Source organism: Talpa europaea, assembly GCF_964194135.1.
Source record: "Talpa europaea genome assembly, chromosome: X".
Lineage (NCBI taxonomy): Eukaryota > Metazoa > Chordata > Mammalia > Eulipotyphla > Talpidae > Talpa > Talpa europaea.
Genome location: NC_140081.1, coordinates 54,006,721 through 54,026,820, shown reverse-complemented (window position 1 = coordinate 54,026,820; position 20,100 = coordinate 54,006,721). Strand labels below are relative to the sequence as shown.

The 20,100-nt window shown below is 36.5% G+C and overlaps 1 protein-coding gene across 1 annotated transcript in view; it reads right to left on the bottom strand.

Moving 5' to 3' along the window:
• The window catches only part of CYLC1 (cylicin 1), a gene marked incomplete at both ends in the record, with an annotated part of 31,297 nt that extends 11,677 nt beyond the window's left edge, over positions 1-19,620 (bottom strand). The window contains 3 exons of the mRNA XM_084258943.1: positions 15,178-16,698; positions 17,946-18,064; positions 19,413-19,620. Coding sequence (XP_084115069.1) covers positions 15,178-16,698; positions 17,946-18,064; positions 19,413-19,620 — 1,848 coding nt within the window. The remainder of the gene's footprint in view (positions 1-15,177; positions 16,699-17,945; positions 18,065-19,412) is intronic.
• Positions 19,621-20,100: the final 480 nt, after the last annotated feature.

The following is a 20,100-nucleotide window of genomic DNA, read 5'->3' as shown; positions in this document are numbered from 1 at the left end:
AACCCAAATGCCCAAAATTAGATGACTGGATCAAGATGTGGTATATAGATACAATGGAATATTACACAGCAATCAAAAAGATAAATTCATGCCATATGCAGCAACATGAATGGAGCTGGAAGGGATTATGCTCAGTGAAATAAGCCAGAAAGCAAAAAGAGAAATAACTGATGGTTTCACTTGTAGGAGGAATGTAGGGGAACCAAATAAGGGATCATAAATAGAATGCTTATAATAAATTAATCAACAAAAATTAACAGGCAACTATAAATTGAAGACATTCTGTAGGGCAGGAGGAATGAGAGGGAGCACAGCAGGGGAGAGAAGGGGACAAGGGACTATGGTGATGGTGCACGGGTGAATTGGTGGTGGGATTTTACAGGTATTACCCCTGAGAGGAGAAAGCATACATTGCAAAAAAAGTAAGAATGATGCATTTATATATATATATATATATATATAATATCTATATATAATATATATGCATTATATATTATATATAACACATATGCATTATATATTATAAAATAATGAAACTATATAAAATAATGAATAAAATAATAAATATAATAAAATATAATAATATAATAAAGTAATAAAATGATATATAATAATAAAATAAAATAATGAAATGATATATAAAAATATATATAAAATAATGAAAATCACAGTGCCCCTGCTGGAAGATAGATGAAGTTCAAATCTCTAAGTTACCATTACAGAAAAACATAAGGAAATATAAAGCAGTAAAATGGGCAGAGAGGAAAAAAAATAAAACACATGACAACTTGAGTCCTCAAGGAACAAGACAAAATTAATCTCCAGGGCCTCCCCTGGTGGCACAGGTGGGTGAGTGTCATGCTGTGAAGCTGTCCACAGCCTCTACAGTGTCGGTTTGATCCCTGGCTGGCCGTCGAGGGTCCCACATGGTGTGGCAGACCTCTCCTGTCTCACCCGCTGCTCTTCTCAGCAGTGTATTTTGTCAGTCTGCCTGTTCTGTTCCTTACTCTGTCTCTGGTGAATACTCTCACCCTCCCATATATCTGGCCTCTTCCCTGGTTCTTGTATAAATAAATATATAAATCTTAAAAAAAAAAAAAAAGATCTCCTGACTCCAACCTCAAAGATATGGAAGATATTATTTTCCAAACAGAGAGTTCCAAAATTGTCATGGTATGAAAATCAAAGAAATTTCAGAAATTTCAGAATATCATGTCAAACTGATGAAGAGTTCTCTGAAAATATAATCAAATAGGACACAATTCTTAAAAACGAGTGCCATGAAAAATCAAGTTCATGAACAGAAGGTAGAAATTAAATCTTTAAATTAGAAAGTAATGAAGTTGCAAGCTATAAATTGATTAATGAATGAGTTAAAAAAAAAAAGCAGAAATCTGTGTTAGAATAGACCAAATGGAAAACCAACAATATGACCTGAATATAATAATGCACAAAGGACTCAAGTGGAAGAAATAAGGGGCAACAAAGAAAAAAAAAATGAAGAAACACTTTGACAATTAATTAACTTCATTAAGAAAGGCAATATAAGTATAATGGATTTCTCAGAATGATCAGAGAAAGACAAGAGAACAGAAAATTTATTCAAAGAAATAATAGCAGAAAGCTCTCAAATATGAGGAAAAACAAGCTATTAAAGTCCATTAAAATAAAAGAACACCTTATTATCTCTATGTAATTCGACCTACACCAAAACACATATTCATGAAACTACCAAGAGTTCAAGAAAGGATAATGAAAGCAGCCAGGGAAAATGCCAGGTAACATATAATGTTTCTCCCATCAAGCTTGCACCAGACTTCTCTGAGGACACCACACAAACAAGGAGAGAAAAGAATAGCTTATTCGGGCCTCCCCGGTGGCGCAGCGGTTGAGCGCTGGGTTGCAAAGCTGCCCACGGCCTCAGTGGCGCCGGTTCGATCCCCGGCTGTTCCCCGGCCACGGGAGGAGGGTCCCACATGGCGCGCAGACCTCTCCTGCCGCCCGCTGCTCCCCTCAGCAGTGTGCTTCAGTCCTTCTGCCTGCTCTGATCCCTGCTCTGGCTCTGGTGAATTCTCTCACCCTCCCGCGCTTCTGACTGTACCCAGTGCATGTATAAAGAAAACAAACAAACAAACAAATAAATAAATAAAACATGCCTCTATTAAAAAAAAAAAAAAAGAATAGCTTATTCAATATGCTTTAAAATAAAAATTCCCAGCAAAGAATACTATGTCTTGCAAGATTCTCCTTCAGATATATAAGGGAGAAGTAATCTCTCCCCAAACAATTAGAGGCTGAAGGAGTTTCCCAAAACTATACTTCCCCTACCAGGAATGTTGAAAGGAGCTCTCCTATCTAAATTAAAAAAAAAAAAAAAGAAAATCCACAAGAACAATAATGAACAGGTAAATATATAAGAAAACTAAAGACAAAATGATAATAGCAAATGTTATATATCGAGTCATGGTTAATGTAAATGGATTAAACTCAGAAATAAAAAAATCAGAGTGGGTGATTGGATCAGACAACATTCTGATAGCTCCATGAGACCCATCTGAGCTGCAAAAACAAACATAGCCTAAAAGTTGTTGGTTGGAAATCAGTCTTGTAGGCAAATCAGGCCCAAAAAAGCAGAAATAGCATACTTACATCAGCAAAATAGACATCTAATTAAAAAAGGCAACAACAGACAGTGATGGATATTATATAATGAATAAGTCACCAATACTTATGCACTAAATGAAGAAGCATCAAAAAATCTATGTCTAGAGGTGGAGTAACATGGCAGCAAGGAGAAGCTGCGAGTAAGATCTCCCATTAAAAAAAAGTTAATAGGCAGGAAAAGCGGCAAGTCCCAGTGAGAACTGGGACACGGAAGATAAACGGACGACTCCAGCAAACTACCCGAAGAAGAAAGTTGCCATAAAAGAGGACTAGAAGGGAGGAAAGCTCAGAACCCTGCTCCCCTCCCCCACCCACAGAGTCGGCACTCTCCGACCAGCAGAGAGGAGGAAAAAAACAAACTAAAACGACCAACAAGAACAAACTACGCAGCAAGTAGGATTGTGAGTGGAAAGGAACTATTTCAGCCACCACACCCCGTGAACAGGAGCTGTGGAGAACCCTGAAGACTTCGCCGCTGCGGTGAGCAAACGGCTCCCATTGCCATTAGAGAACAAAGGAGACTCTGGAGACCTGCACACAGCCCCAGGCCAGCCAGTAAGCTTGCGCGGAAAAGCAGCATGCTGGAAAAGCAAATGCGGATCAGGATCTCAGTTGCCCAGGTCCCGAAGCCTGTGACCTAGGCTTGCAGGGAGACGCGCTGGGGACCCTCACTGAGGTGAAAGTCCCTTACTGAGTAATCAGAAACCAGGCACCCGGACATGGGAGCAGGGTGCAAAAGGTGCCATTGCTGCAGCCACTGAACTGGGCTACAGCCCATGTCCTGGACCTGAGGGCTTTGGAACTGAGACCCAGGGCACGAAATTCGGGGCGTGGGTCCTCCACGTCGGCGGGGAAGAAGGCAGACACAGCACTCCAAAGCCATTGAGGTTCTCCCTACCATTCCCACTCTGTTCCCTGTCCCACGGGGTGAAAAACACAGCTCCCAAGGGCTCTAGGAGAGATCTCTGGCGCCACCTAGCGACCAGAAAAAAAGGCACTAACACCATTCTTCAGAACAGACTGCTTGAAACCAGCAGAAGGTGGAGCCCGTGGCCAGCTGGGAAGTTAGCCCACCCCAGGCCCCTTCAGACCAGCCGTCTGAGCCCACAGGGGGAGCGGCACCCACGGCCAGGGCAGACAGGGCGCGCAGAAGAGTGAGCCTGAGACCAGACGTGCAGGGAGTGCGTCCCGCATCACCATTTTAGAACAGGGACATTTCTTCAGTAAAGACTGCCTGCAGAAGGCTCCCTCAGGAGCCAGAGGTGAGCGGGGAAGCTCTCCCATGCCAGGTCCCTTCTGGCCTGCAGTCCAAACCCAGAGGGGGAGCAGAAACACACCGCTGGGGCAGACCAAGTGCACAGGGGAGTGTGTCCCCACATTGGCATTTTAGAACAGTGACCTTTCTTTAGTAAAGACTGCTAGAAACCGACAGAGGCTCCTGGAGGAGCCAGAGGGGAGCGGAGAAGCTCACCCAAGATGCCGGCCAGTCCCAGCAACACAGTGTCCCAATGCATACGACAAATTAGAAAACAGACAGTAGGGAGTAGAAGAACCACACGCAACCTAACAACGCCTCAGGAAAAAAGCACACCACAAAAAGAAAACCACCCCCCAGATTGTAACGACAGTAACTTGGAAGAACTTCTGAGCCTTCCAGAAAGAGAATTTAAAATTGCCGTGATTAAAAAAAATGACAGAACTCATAAAGGAAAACAATGATCAGAAGAAGGAAATTGAGTCCTTAAAGAGGGAAAACAATGGTCAGAAGAATGAAATTGAGTCCTTAAAGAGGGAAGCAAAAGAAATGCAGGAGATCAAAGAATTAGTGGAGGAACTAAAGAACTCTGGGAAAAGCAATGAAAGCAGAATAGATGAAATAGAAGAATGAATAAGTACTCTTGAAGACACAGAAATAAAAAGAACCAAAACAGAAAAGGAAAGAGAAGTACGAAGGAAAAAGAATGAAAAAAGACTTCGGGAACTATCTGACTCCATGAGGAAAGGAAAGATAAGAGTTATAGGAATACCAGAAGGAGAGTAGAGAGATGTAGGGACAGAGAAAATATTCAAAGAGATAATTGAAGAGAACTTCCCAAATGAAAGAAGGAGCTGAAAATTGATATACAAGAAGCAAGAAGAACACCAAACTTCCACAATGAAAGGAAAATTACAGCAAGACACATAATAGTAAAGCTCACAAGAATCCAGGACAAGGAAAAAATAATGAAGCTGACAAGAGGGAAGAAACAGATAACATTCAAAGGAAAACCAATCAGGCTGACATCAGACTTCTCTGAAGAAACACTATGGGCAAGCAGAGAGTGGAGGGACCTAGTCAACAGACTCCAAGAAAACAGATGCCAAGCAAGAATACTCTATCCTGCAAAGCCCTCCTTCCTCTATGAAGAAAGAATAAGGACCTTCCCAGACAAACAAAAACTCCGGAATTTCATTATGACTAAACCCCCACTCCAAAAAATACTACAAGGAATCCTAAAGCCAGAACCTCATAGAGACGAATAACAACAAAATAAGGCCAAAAAAAAAGTTATTAAAAGAATCAATAAATAAAATCAAATGAAAGACAAACACAATGGCAAATACAGATGCTAACATATCAGTATTAACACTAAATGTAAATGGACTAAACTCTTCAATAAAAAGACACAGAGTTGCAGCCTGGATTAAGAAACAAAACCCAACCTTTTGCTGTCTCCAGGAAACACATTTAGCTACAAAAGATAAAAATACACTCAAAGTTAAAGGATAGAAAACAATCCTACAAGCAAATGGACCAAAAAGAAAGCAGGAACAGCTATACTTATATCAGATAAAACTGATTTCAAACTCAAAAAAAATAAAAAGAAGAGACCCCAAGGGTCACTACATTATGATCAAGGGGACAGTACTTCAAGAAGAAATAACACTCATTAACATATACTCACCAAACGAAGGAGCACCAAAATATATCAGACAACTTTTGTCCTCTCTGAAGACAGACACCAGAGAAAACACATACGTAGTGTGAGATTTCAACACGCCACTATCAACAATGGATAGATCAACAAGACAAAAAATAAGTTAAGAAATTAAAGTTCTAAATAAGGACCTAGAGCATTTGTGCTTAACAGACATCTATAGAACACTAAATCCCAAAAAAATGGAGTACACATTTTTCTCAAGCACACACGGATCATTCTCCAGGATCGATCACATACTGGGGCACAAGACAAACATCAACAGATACACCAAGATTGAAATCATACCAACCATCTTTTCTGACTATGAAGGCATCAAACTAGAAATAAAGCACAAAAAGAAGGCAAGGAACTTTCTATCTCATGGAGATTAAAAACCACACTACTGGAAGACCACTTGAATAATGAGGAGATCAAAGAGGAAATTAAAAAATTCTTTGAATTGAATGACAAGGAGGGCACCAATATCCTAAATGTATGGGATGCAGCAAAAGCAGTAATAAGAGGAAAATATATAGCAATAGATGCTCACATCAAGAAACAAGAAAGAACTCAAAGAAACAACCTAATCTCAAAGCTCAAAGATCTAGAAAAAGAACAACAAAAAAACCCCAAAACCAGTAGAAGAAAAGAAATAATAAAAACCAAAGCAGAAATAAATGAAATTGAAACTAAAAAAACAATCCAAAAGATCAATGAAACCAAGAGCTGGTTCTTTGAAAAAATCAATAAAATAGACAAACCGCTAGCCAGGCTCACAAAGGAAAAAAGTGAGAAAGCACAAATAAACAGGATCATATATGAAAGAGGAGAAATCACAACGGATACAGCAGCAATCAAAATAATAATCAGTAACAACTATGAACAGTCATATGGAAACAAGTTCAACAATCTAGAGGAGATGGACAAATTCCTACAACTCTACAATCACCCAAAGCTAGATAAAGAAGATAAAGAACACCTAAACAGACCAATTACAAGCAGCAAAATTGAAATGGTAATCAAAAACCTCCCCAAAAACAAAAGCCCAGGACCTGATGGATTTACAAATGAATTCTACCAAACATTCAGAGATGAATTAGTGCCTATACTTCACAAACTCTTCCAAAATATTGAGAAGGAAGGGACAATACCAAACACGTTCTATTAAGCCAATATTACACTAATACCAAAACCGAATAAGGACAATACAAAAAAGGAAAACTACAGGCCAATCTCCCTAATGAACACTGATGCAAAAATCCTCAATAAAATTTTAACTATCAGAATCCAACAATGTATCCATAAGATAATTCACCACGACCAAGTAGGATTCATCCCAGGGACACAAGGATGGTTTAACATCCGAAAATCAATCAACGTTATCCAACACATCAACAAAAAGAAATATAAAAACCATATGATAATATGAATTGATGCTGAGAAATCTTTTGACAAAGTGCAACACCCATTCATGATAAAAGCCCTTGAAATCCTTGGGATACAAGGAACTTACCTTAACATCATAAAGGCCATCTATGACAAGCCAACAGCCAGTATCATTCTCAATGGTATAAAGCTGAAAGCAATTCCATTAAGATCTGAAACAACACAAGGATGTCCACTCTCACCACTGCTTTTCAATATAATACTGGAAGTCCTAGCCAGAGCAATAAGACAAGAGAAAGACATACAAAGAATCCAAAAAGGAAAAGAAGTCAAACTATCACTATTTGCAGATGATATGATAATGTACATGGAGAACCCCAAAAACTCCACAGAGAAACTAATTCAACTCATCAATCAGTTCAGCAAAGTGGCAGGATACAAAACCAACACGCAAAAGTCAGTAGCCTTCCTATACACAAATATAAATCTGAAGAAGAAATAAAAAAAAAAATCCCTTTTATTATCAAAACAAAAAAATCAAATATTTGGGAATAAATCTAACAAAAGAGGTAAAGGAACTATACAAAGAAAACTATAAAACACTGTTAAAAGAAATATAAGAAGACACAAAGAAATGGAAAAACCTCCCTTGCTCATGGATTAGAAGAATAAACATTATTAAAATGGCCATCCTGCCAAAAGCAATATATAGATTCAATGCTATTCCAATCAAAATTTCAATGTCATACTTCAAAGAAATAGAACAATTATTGATGAAATTCATATGGAATCAAAAAAACCCCAAATAGCTAAGGCTCTCCTGAAAAAAAAAGAAGGGAATGGAGGCATCACACTCCCAGACTTCAAACTATACTACAAAGACATAATCATCAAAACTGCATGGTATTGGCACAAGAACAGACATACAGACCAATGGAATTGAATAGAAAATCCAGGAATAAACCCACACATTTATGATCAACTAATCTTTGACAAAGGAGCAAAGACTATGCATTGGAGCAAAGAAACTTTGTTCAATAAATGGTGCTGGGAAAACTGGGTCGCTACGTGCAAAAGAATGAAGCTTGACAACTACCTCACACCATACACAAAAATCAACTCAAAATGGATTAAAGAACTAGACATAAGACCTGAAACCATAAAATACGTAGAAGGAAATATAGGCGAAACACTATGTGATGTGCACATCAAAGACATCTTTACAGACACATCACCCAAAGCAGTGATAGTAAAGGCAAAGATAAACAGCTGGGACTACATCAAATTAAAGAGCTTCTGCACAGCAAAAGAGACAATAACAAAAACAAAGAGAAACCCCACCAACTGGGAGAACATTTTTGCACACAACCTAATGATAAAGGACTGTTCACAAAAGTCTGCAAAGAGCTGATGAGACTCAACAACAACAAATAAAATAATCCAGTCAAAAAATGGGCAGAAGAGCTAAAAAGAAACTTCTCTGAAGAGGAAATGCAAATGGCCAACAGGCATATGAAAAAATGTTCAACATCACTTGTAATCAGGGAAATGCAAATCAAAACTACCATGAGATACCATCTTACACCAATGAGAATGGCACACATTAAAAGAACTAGCCACAACAAATGTTGGCGAGGGTGTGGAGAAAAAGGAACTCTTCTGCACTGTTGGTGGGAGTGCAAACTTGTCCAGCCACTATGGAGAGCTGTGTGGAGATTTCTGGACCTACTAAACATAGAGCTTCCATATCATCCAGCAATTCCTCTCCTAGGTATTTACCCAAAGGACACAGAAACATCAATTCCAAAGAACACCTGCACCCCTATGTTTATAGAAGCACCATTTACAATAGCTAAGCTTTGGAAACAGCCTAAATGCCCAAAAATAGATGACTGGATCAAGAAGATGTGGTACATATATACCATGGAATATTACTCAGCATTCAAAAAAGATAAACACATGCAATTTGCAGCATCATGGATGGCGCTGGAAGGGATCATGCTCAGTGAAGTAAGCCAAAAAGAAAAAGAAAAAATACTGGATGGTCTCACTCATAGCAGGAATCTAGAAAACTTAAATAAGGGACCAGGAAAATGAATAACTATAAGAAAGTGAAAACCAAAATCAACAAAAAACTATGAACCAGAGACAGTTTTTGGGGGGTTGGGGGCGGGAGGAGAGGGATAGTTTTCAGAATGGGGGGATTGCAATTGTATGGGGAATATAAAAATAAAATTTATTATTAAAAATATATATGTCTATATATGTTCAAAATTACTGAATCTGTAAACAGATATTAGCAGCAACACAATATAAAATGGGACTTCAACACCATACTTTCATTAGTGGATAGCTCGGTGGAATAGAAAATTAATAAGGAAACAATACCCTTAAATGAGGAATTTCACCACACCAGCTAAATAGACATTGATAGTACACTACACCCCTCAAAAATGGAGTACACATTCTTCTCAGTCCACAGAAATCATTCTTCAGAACAGAACACATGCTGCGTCATAAAACAAGTTCCAATAAATTCATGAAGATTGAAATCATATCAAGTATCTTCTCCGTTCACAATGTTATTCAACTAGAGATCAACAACAAAAAGAAAGGGAAAAATCTCTTAGGTGGAGACTGAACAACTGACTACTGAATGAGTGTTGGATTAATGAGGAAATCAAAGTAAAAATTAAAAAATAACAGAGACAAACTAAAATGAAGATATATCCTACCAGAACCTATGGGAGACAGTAAGAGCAGCACAAAGAAGTAAGAATATAGCAATGCAGACCCACATCAAGAAAAAAGAATGAGCACAAATGAATATTTTACCTGATAACTTAAGGATCTAGAAATAGTAGACCAAACAAAGCGACAAGCCCAAAGAAGGAAGGGGAAAATAAAAATTAGAGCAGAAAGAAATTAAATAGAAAATAAAAATAACGTCAAAAAGGTCAATACATCAAATAGACAAATGCCTAGCTAGGCTCACTATGAAGGAGAAAACTTCAACAGAATCAGAAGTGAAGCAAAGGAAGTCACAACAAATATTTCAGAAATATAGAAGGGCATAAATGATTACTATGAATATCTATATGCCATTAAGTTGAACAGCATGAAAATTTGTTAGAAATATGCAACCTTCCAAATTTGAATCAGGAGGAAATAGAAAATCTGAATAGACTGACTGTAATCAGGGAATTTGAAACAGTAATCATCTCCCACAAAACAAATGGCCAGGTACAAATGGTTTCACTCATGAATTCTACCAAACTTTCAAATGAACTAATACGCATCCTCCTCAAACTTTTCCAAAAAAGGAGTAAGATAGAATGCTTATAGACACATTTTATGAGGTCAGTATTACTCTGATATGAAAACAAAGATGTAACAGAAAATTACAGGTCAATATCTTTTACGAACATAGATGTAAAAATCTTCAACAAATTCTTAGCAAAACAAATACAACAATACGTTAAAAGAATCATCATGACAAAGTGGGATTTATTCCAGGGAAATAGGGATGGATCAGCATTTGAAAATCTATTAATGTAATTCATCACACCAGTAAAATAAATGTAAAAACCACGAGAGTCTACTAATAGGTGCAGTGGAAGAATTCAACAGGATTCAACTTCCATTTGTAATTAAAAATTCTCATGAAAATGGAGATAGATGGAACTTAACTCACAATGATAAAAGTCACATATGACAAAAATCACAGCTAACATCATACTCAATAGTAACAAACTGAAAGTTTTTCTCTAGGATCAGGTACAAGACAAGGACATTTGCTCTCACCACTACTTTTCAACATATTCTTGGAAATCATAGATAGCAAAATTAGGCATGAGAAAGATATAAAATAATTCCAAATTGGTAAAGAAGACATAAATCTAAAAGAAAAGTGATCACTACTTTCTGATGACATAATATACATAGAAAACTCCAATGACTCAATAAAAATTTAGAAAAACAAATAAGTTGATAGGTTATAAAATCAATTCACAAAAGTCACTTATATTCCTATTGATATATGCAAACAAGGAACTAGCAGAAATCAAGATAACAATCTCCTTTATATTAACATCAAAAAGAATTAAACACCTAGGATAAATTTATCAGGAGGTAGAGGATCTACCCAAGGTAAATTATAAAACATTGTTAAAATATAAGAGGACAAAAACAAACAGAAAATTACTTCTTTTTTTAAAAGATTACTTTATTTATTTATACAAGAACCAGGGTACAGGCCAGATGTGTGGGAGGGTGAGAGGATTCACCAGAGACAGAGCAGGGAACAGAACAGGCAGACTGACTGAATGCACTACTGAGGGGAGCAGTGGGTGAGACAGGAGAGGTCTGCCGCTACATGTGGGGCCCTCGCCTGCTGGCCGGGATCGAACCAGCACTGCAGAGGCTCCAAACAGCTTCACAGCATGGCATTCAACCAGGGGAGGCCCCAGAAAATTACTTCTTGATCAGGAATGGAAGATTTAACATTGTCAAAATTGTCATCTTACACAAAGCATTACACTATTCTAATGCAATCAGTATCAAAGTTTCAAAGTAATTCTTGAAGAAATAGAAAAAAATGCTAAAATTTATATGGACCCACAAAAGACCCTGAATAATTAAAGCAATTCTGAAAAAAAAAGAGGGAAGAATAGTGGCTTCATAAGCCCATACCTCAAACAGTACTACAAAGCTAAAGTAATCAGAATAGTATGTTATTGGAATAAAAATAGATTCCATTCCAGACCAATGGAATGGAATTGATAGCTCATAAATAAACCTGAGAGTATACATACAATAAATGAGCACAGAGTCTATGTAGGAGAAAGTCTCTTCAACAAATGGTGTTGGGAAAATTGGACAGTCACCTTCAAAAGATTGAATTTAGATTGCTATCTCACACAGTATACAAAAATGAAAATGAGCTAGATTAAATCAATAAAGACATGGATGTAAACCTGAAAATATGAAATACATAGAGGGAAACTTAGGCAAACTCTCCATACCATTGGCATCAATCTGTCTTTGGAAACAACTCCAACAACAAGAAGTCAAAAGATAAAAACAAATGAGACAACATCAAATAAAAACTTTTGGGGGCCTCCCCAGTGGCACAAGTGGTAAAGATGCAGCACTACAAAGCTATCCACAGCCACTGCAGCACGAGTTTGATCTCCGGCCAGGGAGGTGACCCACATGAAGCAACAGACCTCTCCTGTCTCCCCGGCAGCTCCTATTGTCAGTGTATTTCAGTCAGTCCACCTGTTCTGTTTCCTACTCTGTCTCTGGTGAGTCCTCTCAATCCCCACACCTCTGGCCTGTACCCTAGTTATTGTATGCATAAATAAATAAATAATTAAAAGAAATACTTCTGCACAGCATAAAAACTTCCATTAAAATGAAAAGCCACCTTACTAAATGGGAGAAAATATTTCTACACCATATATCCAACAAGATATTAATATTCAAGTTCAACAAAGAATAGCTAATAGTTTATATCCAAGTTAATAGTTAATATTCAAGTTCAACAAAGAATAGCTCAACAAAGAATAGCTCAACAACAACAAAAAACCTAATCACAAAATAGGCAGAATAGTTAAATAGACCCTTCTCCAAACAAGACATACAGATAGCAAATAGGAACCTTAAAAAAATATTCTTCATCACTTATCATCAGGGAAATACAAATATAAAACACAATTAGTTACCATCTCACACATGAGAATGGCTAATGTTAAGAAGACCAGAAACAAGTGTTGGCAAGGTGTGGAGGAAAAGCAACCTTTGTACTCTGTTGGTGGAAACGTATACTGGCCCAATCATTATGAAATTCAGAATGGAATTTTCTCAAAGCTATTACTTTATCATATTTTGCCACTTCTTGTTATCTATATGCAGAATGTAAAATCACTAATTTTGAAGGATATATGCACTGCCATGCCATTGCAGCACTATTTACAATACCCAAGTCATGAAAACAATCCAAGTGACCAAGGGCAGATAAGTGAATTAAGAGATGTGGTATATATACACAATAGAATGTTACCCAGCTAAAAAAAAAAAAAAAATGTTGTGCCCCATTTTTGACAACATGAATGGAGTCAGAGGGAATTATAATAAGCAAAATAAGAAGGAGAAAAAACAAATAACAGATGTTTTCATATATAGGTGGACTATGGGGAAAAAAAAAACAACAAAGGGTCAGACAAAACCAAACCAATAACAAACCCTAGAAACCTGACCGTAGAATTTGAGACTATAAGAGGGGAAGGAGGATGATTGAGATAAACTTATGGAGTATGTCCAATGAATAACAGCACAACACTATGTGTGCCTTATTGGTGTGGTATTGTTTAGTAACATGCATCTTAAGACATGTGTTCCTGTAACTCTGAATTATATAGAATTATATACAATATTGTGGACCAATGTTATTTGAATTAAGAAAAAGAGAAAATGAAATAATATCAGGAGAGAGGAGAGGGCAATGAATATGGCCAAATTGAATGACAATTATGCATATGGAAGTATATTTTAGAGAGAATGTGTGAATATATTCAAGCCATCTTTGGAGATACTGTGAAAGTTGTTTGTTACAATTAAAATTATTCCCTGATCGCAACTTGTTTTCTCAAATTGTGTTATTTTTCATTAAAAACACTTTTTGTTGTGAAAAGAATCCAGTTATTTGAGAATCAGTTTTTCTGATTTACCTTGTGAATTATCTGCCAACATATTTTAAAATTCATTTTTTTAAATTAGATTCCATTGCTTTAAATATTTCATATAATTTAGAGGTATAAATTCACACCCTTTTAGATGTATGTTAACACAACAATGCCCACCAACAAAGCACCCACGATTTTCCACTATAGACCACAATACATTTTCATTCTTTATAAATCTTGTTGCCTTACTGACTAACTAATTGTGGACTCACCCACTAAGACATACCCCTAAATAAGAAATTTATTAATCATCTTTGGATATAAAATATAGCTTTTTGTGTTTTGTAGGAGAAAAATGAATTTGAATTCCAGGCTTTTTTTTAAGCTGTTGTTTTCTTTATTATGAAGAGCAAAATCTTTTCTTGTGATAGGCACACAGTGACTTATACCGTAATAGAAACTATTTTTACTCTATGAAAATTGTGGGCTTTTAATACATGATAATTTTGAAATGCAGGATTTTTGAGAGAGATAAATAGATTTTGAAATTCAAACAACATTAAAGCTAGATGACTTAAAATAGGTGACTGGATCCAGAAGATGTGGTACATATACACCATGGAATATTACACAGCATTAAAATAAGATAAACACATGCAATTTGCAACAACATGGATGGTGCTGGAAGGGATCATGCTCAGTGAAATAAGCCAGAAAGAAAAAGAAAAATACCGGATGGTCTCACTCACAGCAGGAATCTAGAAAACTTAAATAAGGGACCAGGAAAAAGAATAACTATAAGAAAGAAAATATCAAAATCAACAAAGAACTATGAACCAGAGACACTCTATGGGGGGTGGGGGGCGAGGAAAAGAGGGCTTGGGGTAAAAATAAGGGGGTTGTAATTGTATGGAGAATATAAAAATAAAATTTAAATTAAAAAAATTAAAAAAATAGGAAAAGGAAAAAAAAATGCTTATCCAAACAAAAATCTGTACAAATGTTTATAGCAGCTGTGTTCATAATTGTCAAAACATGGAAAAAAAACAATATCAATTTCTCTCTCATATAAATATTCTCATGTATATATAACATATATTATATGTATAATTATTAGATGCAAGTTAACTTGCTGACCTTTAACTTTAGAAATAAAGCTAATACAAGAACATCTAAAAAAAAGCTAGATGACTTGCAACTGAAAATCTATATGTAAAGTTTTATTATGATCCAAGGATAGAAAAAATCTGGAATGAAAGGTAAAGGGAGATATCCACTAGAATAGAAGAGGAAATAGAAGCACTTTGAGAAGGCAGTACAAGAAGAAAAGGAGGTCAGGGTGGAAGAGGAAGATGGAACAATAACTTGTCAATATTCCAGTAAAAGAGAACCATTCTTCAGAAAACATATACATTTAGACCTTAAAACTATCTTTAATTTTAAACCAGTTTTCTTTCAAAATAAGACAGAAGTAAACATACCAAGGGAGCATATCTTGGTTTTGGAGGTGAAGGAGGAGGCATCTTGCACTGGCAGGGATGTTTGATCTTAGGTGATGATAGGAAAGGCTCACAGGGAGGTAGTGGTGGTCTCTTTCTTGTTGGAGGAATTCTGCCTGTACGCTTTCTTTCTTTTTCTTTTTCTCTGAATTTAGTCTTCCTGGATAATCTGTATTTTGTCTTTGATTCCAGTGCTTCTTTCTTTGAATCTGTAGATGAAGCATCTGATTCATCAACTCCTATCTTTTTAAGCATATACAGTGCATCTTCAGTATCAATCTCAACACTGTTGATCAGTTCATACTTCTTTGGGTCTTTCTTGGAATTTGCATCAGATCCATCAGTAGACTCTGTACTCTTCTTTGCATTATAGTTCTTGATATCTTTCTTTAAGTCTTTCCTAATTTTAAATTCCAGATCAGATTCAGTTTCACTAGAATATTGAGCCATCACTGCATACTTCTTTTTGTCATCCTTCTTATTCTTCTTTTCATTTTTTATATTCTTTTTTGAAGCCCATTCAGATTCAGAATCAACATCAGTAGTTATTACATCTTTCTTTGCATCATTTTTCTTGTCACCTTTCTTTGAATCTTTCTTGGCCTTCTTTGAATCTTTTCTTGCCCCTTTTGAGTCTATAGATTCGGTTTCAGTAGACCCTGCATCCTTCTTTTTCTTGTCACCTTTCTTTGAATCTTTCTTAGACTTTTTTGAATCTTTCTTTGCATCCTTTGAGTCTACAGATTCGGAATCAGTAGACTCTGTGTCCTTCCTTATATCCTTCTTACTATCTTTCTTTGTTAGTTTCTTATCCTTTTTTGCATCTTTTGAATCTATAGATTCAGCATCAGAGCTCTTCTTTGACTCCTTTGTAGGTTTCTTTGAATTATTCTGTGAGTAATTATTTAACCATGCATTAAAATCCATGGATCTAGCATCAGACTCTTCTAAATATATAATTAAATCCATATTTGAACAATTTTTTGAGCAAGTCTCTGATTTATTAGCATTGTTCTTTGAACACTCATTATCCCTTGAACAAATGGATTCAGTATCTGTTTCCTTGGACTTTCTTGAATCATTATCCTTTTTTGGATCCTTCATTGAGTCCATCTTCAAATCTTTAGATACAAGGATTGTTTCAGATTTGTACTTTGTCTTCTTAAATAACTCACTTTTGTGTGGTGATTTTGATGGAGATTTAGATGTTTTATTTCCTCTTTTAATTTTCTCATCATTTAATGTTTTCTTGAATTCTGCAGTTGTTTCATATGGGCTTGCATTTTTCTTGGAATCTTTCTTCAAAGTTGTTATTTTGTTATCTTTTGAATTTTTCCATTCTATTCTCTTAGAATGAATTTTGGGAGCATAAGGATGTCTAAATGGAACCTCTCTCCTGATAGTTAAGTAAACAGATGGTCTTTGGAATTTTTTTCTTAAAGAATGCCTTATCCATATATGAGCTGGCTTCTGAACTTCCTTTAAACATCTTTTATCATGTCTCTGAAAGATTGTTAGAATAATGATGAATATTTTAATGAGCTATATATTTTTATATTGAAACAAAAATAGTCTACATTTATATTAACCATATACTTGCAATTGAAACACTTTTTATTTTTTCAAGACTGTGTGTTTTTCTGTATGTGTGGCGGCAATCCCACTTTGGAAATAAGATGACTTTAGGAGAAATCTTAGGATTTCCTCAATGATTTATATTGGTTTGGGAGCAGGCTCACAATGAACCCTGACATTGGAGTGCCTGTCCTTAAAGATGAGAATGAGTTGCTTTTGGACCCCTATATAGCAAAGGGTTTTAGAAACACTTTATGCACCCTTCACCCCCAAGTTAGATCAGAAATAAAATGATTCCCTTGAGATTTTTCATGACAATTCTTGTGAAGTATAATGTTCAGATTTAGCCTGGTCTCTCATCATATTGGGAATCTGAGAGCCCTGCTGAGAAGTACTGTAAAAAAACAAGAATATAAAATAAAACAAATATTTTTTGTCAAATGATAGTGTAATTTTTTTAAACTCTCAGGAAAACATTGGTCAAATCTAGTTGTCACCATTGAAACAAAGATTGATTTTACATTTATTAATTATATTCCTTCAACTATACAGTAGGCATGCCACTAGGCAATTAAATTATCATGCGGAATTAAAGGGGGGGCCATGAAGAGAAACTGGAAAATCAGATAATTCTACACAAAATAAATTAACCTTGAATAAATACACTAACTGTAATTCTCACTGGGAGATTATTTTAACCTGTATTTTGATATTACCATGAATGATAACCGTAGACTATTTTTTTTTCTATTTTTGGTAGTTGATACAATAACTACACTTTGTAAGGGCAGTAGAAAACTTGAATTTCCAAGTATCCAATATCCTGAGTACCAGATTAAAAAAAAAATGGAGAAACTCTGAAATCAAGATTGACTCATGCTCTATGATTCAAATTTTAAATGTTTTTGCTGTATAGAAACATCACCGAAGAGATTTCACCACTTGAAACACTAGATTATCTAGTTTGATTAGTTTATGAACTATGGCTGTGAATTTGAAAATCAAGAATAAATTTAATCTGAAACATGTTGGAGCAACCTGCTATACAAGGAATTATAGATCAAAACATATCTCTTCTTATGGGTAGCAAATTTCAAATTTTATATATGCTATTTATTTTTATATAAAGCTATATTACCTTAGATTTAATTAAAAATTAACTTTACAGTACTTACAGGAACTATAACTTGTATTTCTGAAGATCTTGATCTCTTTTTTCTACCTGGCTGAGGTGATTTGGAAAATGTCAAAGCAAGGTATTCTTGATTCCATAATGTTCTGCTCAGTTCACTGACTTAAATGAGAAAAGATAGTTAACAATTTGGAGTGAATAAACATATTTTCCATCAGCACAGAAAAAATACCAGGTAAGACATACATTGTTTAATCTAAGATGCAACTCAAAATATAGCTTATTCCCTCTGAAGCAGTTTGGTTTGCATAGAAATTAAATAAAATAAAAACTGATTTCCCCATTCAACATTGAATTAGATTTAAAATGACATTTGTAATTTTATTTTCTAGATTAAACACATTTTCACAGATAGTTACTTAAATAGTAATAAACAAAATTTCACAGGAAGTTACTTTAAATACTATAATTAAAACAGTAGTCCTATAGCTGCTGCTGCCAAAGGGTATGACTGATTTAGCTGAGGTTTGCCTCAGATGCTGGAATTGAGGGCCAGGGCCAGTGCATGCCAAGGGGAGAGAGAGCTGTGGCACTGGGCCTTTGAGCTCAACATGCTGCCTGTGGCAGCCCCAGGACAGCCTGGCAGGCTCCAACAGCAACAGTGGTGGTTATTTGCAGTTCTACACAGTGGAAAGCATGGAGAGAAAGTCTATGCTGTACATAGCCTTGCAGGTCTGGAGGTGGTGAAATTAGCCCTACCCCCATTCAAATCTTGAGGAAAGAGACCTGTGGTGCACTAGGTAAGCCTGAATGATTTCAAGGCCCATCACTAACATAAGACTGCCCGACCTCAATGCAGTTTGGGTCTGGATTCACCAGCTATAGTTTCACCTTAAACATCATGTCAGAATTGAAGATTGACCAATCGGGTTCTCGCTCTCACTGGGCCAATCAGGTTCAAATTCTGACCTGTGCCATTCAAGAGCTTTAAGACCTTTCAGATTTGTAAATGGACCAATCAGATTTGAGCTCAATTAGCACCAATCAAACAGCTGGGATTATAAATGACCAATCAAGTCTGAAAAGTAGGGACCTGATTGGCATATGAACCAGGGCAGCAGCCTGCTTTAACCCATTTATCAGATGGCTTCAGATAGATTAATCAAGGAGATTTGTCTGGTTTGCCGACAGATTTGTCCAGTGATTCATCTGGGAAATCTCTATAGACCTTTGTATATCTTCCAGACCCTTTGAGACCTTTGTAGACCTCTAAGAACTTGGAGACCTCTGCAGACTTCAAGAATTTCATACACCTTTGGGAACTTCTAAACCTTCACAGACCTAATCTCTGGCCCTGCCTCTGACATCTGCAGACTGGCACCATTGACTCATGTCCAGTGTTTCTAAAAAAGCTTTTTGTCATTAGCTTGTACCCAGTACCGCCATCAGCTGTAACTCAAGGGCTTCTGGCACTACTGCCTGCTGATCAGTGCTGACTGGCACTGCTGACCTTTCACTGCATTGATGACTTGTGTCTGGTTGCCTCTGAGAGATGCCCACTGCTTACAGGTAAGCCACCAGCTCCAGGCTCTCATCAAAGAGAAAACACCACCTTGCATAAGCAACCTTTGTTTTGGATTACTGGACACTGTGGACACTATCTGGGACAGGGCTGTTGATCTTTTGTGACCTTCAAAACTCTTTCCCCCAATTCCCATTTTTAATAAACCCTGTTGTTGCACCCTGAGTCTGAGTTATGTCTTGCAATTGTAAGTGCAAGGGTGAGGACCCACCAACCAGTATACTTAGCCCCACATTTGTACTGTTTAATAAACAGTTGGAATGCAAAACAAAGTATTACTGCTTTCTTTCAAATGCCTCTATAATTTCCTCTATCTTGGTTTCTTTGTATATGATATTTTGTTAGATTAAAAAAACATATTTTCACTTTGGTTATATTCCCCACGTAATCATTGTGCACAAATGAAAAATGATGTAAGAATTATATAAAATAAAATATTAAAAAGTAAAAAAAATTGGGCCTCCCGGTGGCGCAGCAGTTGAGCGCTGGGTTGCAAAGCTGTCTGCATCCTCTGTAGCACAGGTTCGATCCCTGGCCTCCGGGCGAGGGTCCCACATGGAGCACAGACCTCTCCTGCCACCCACTGCTTCACTCAGCAATGTATTTCGTCAGTCTG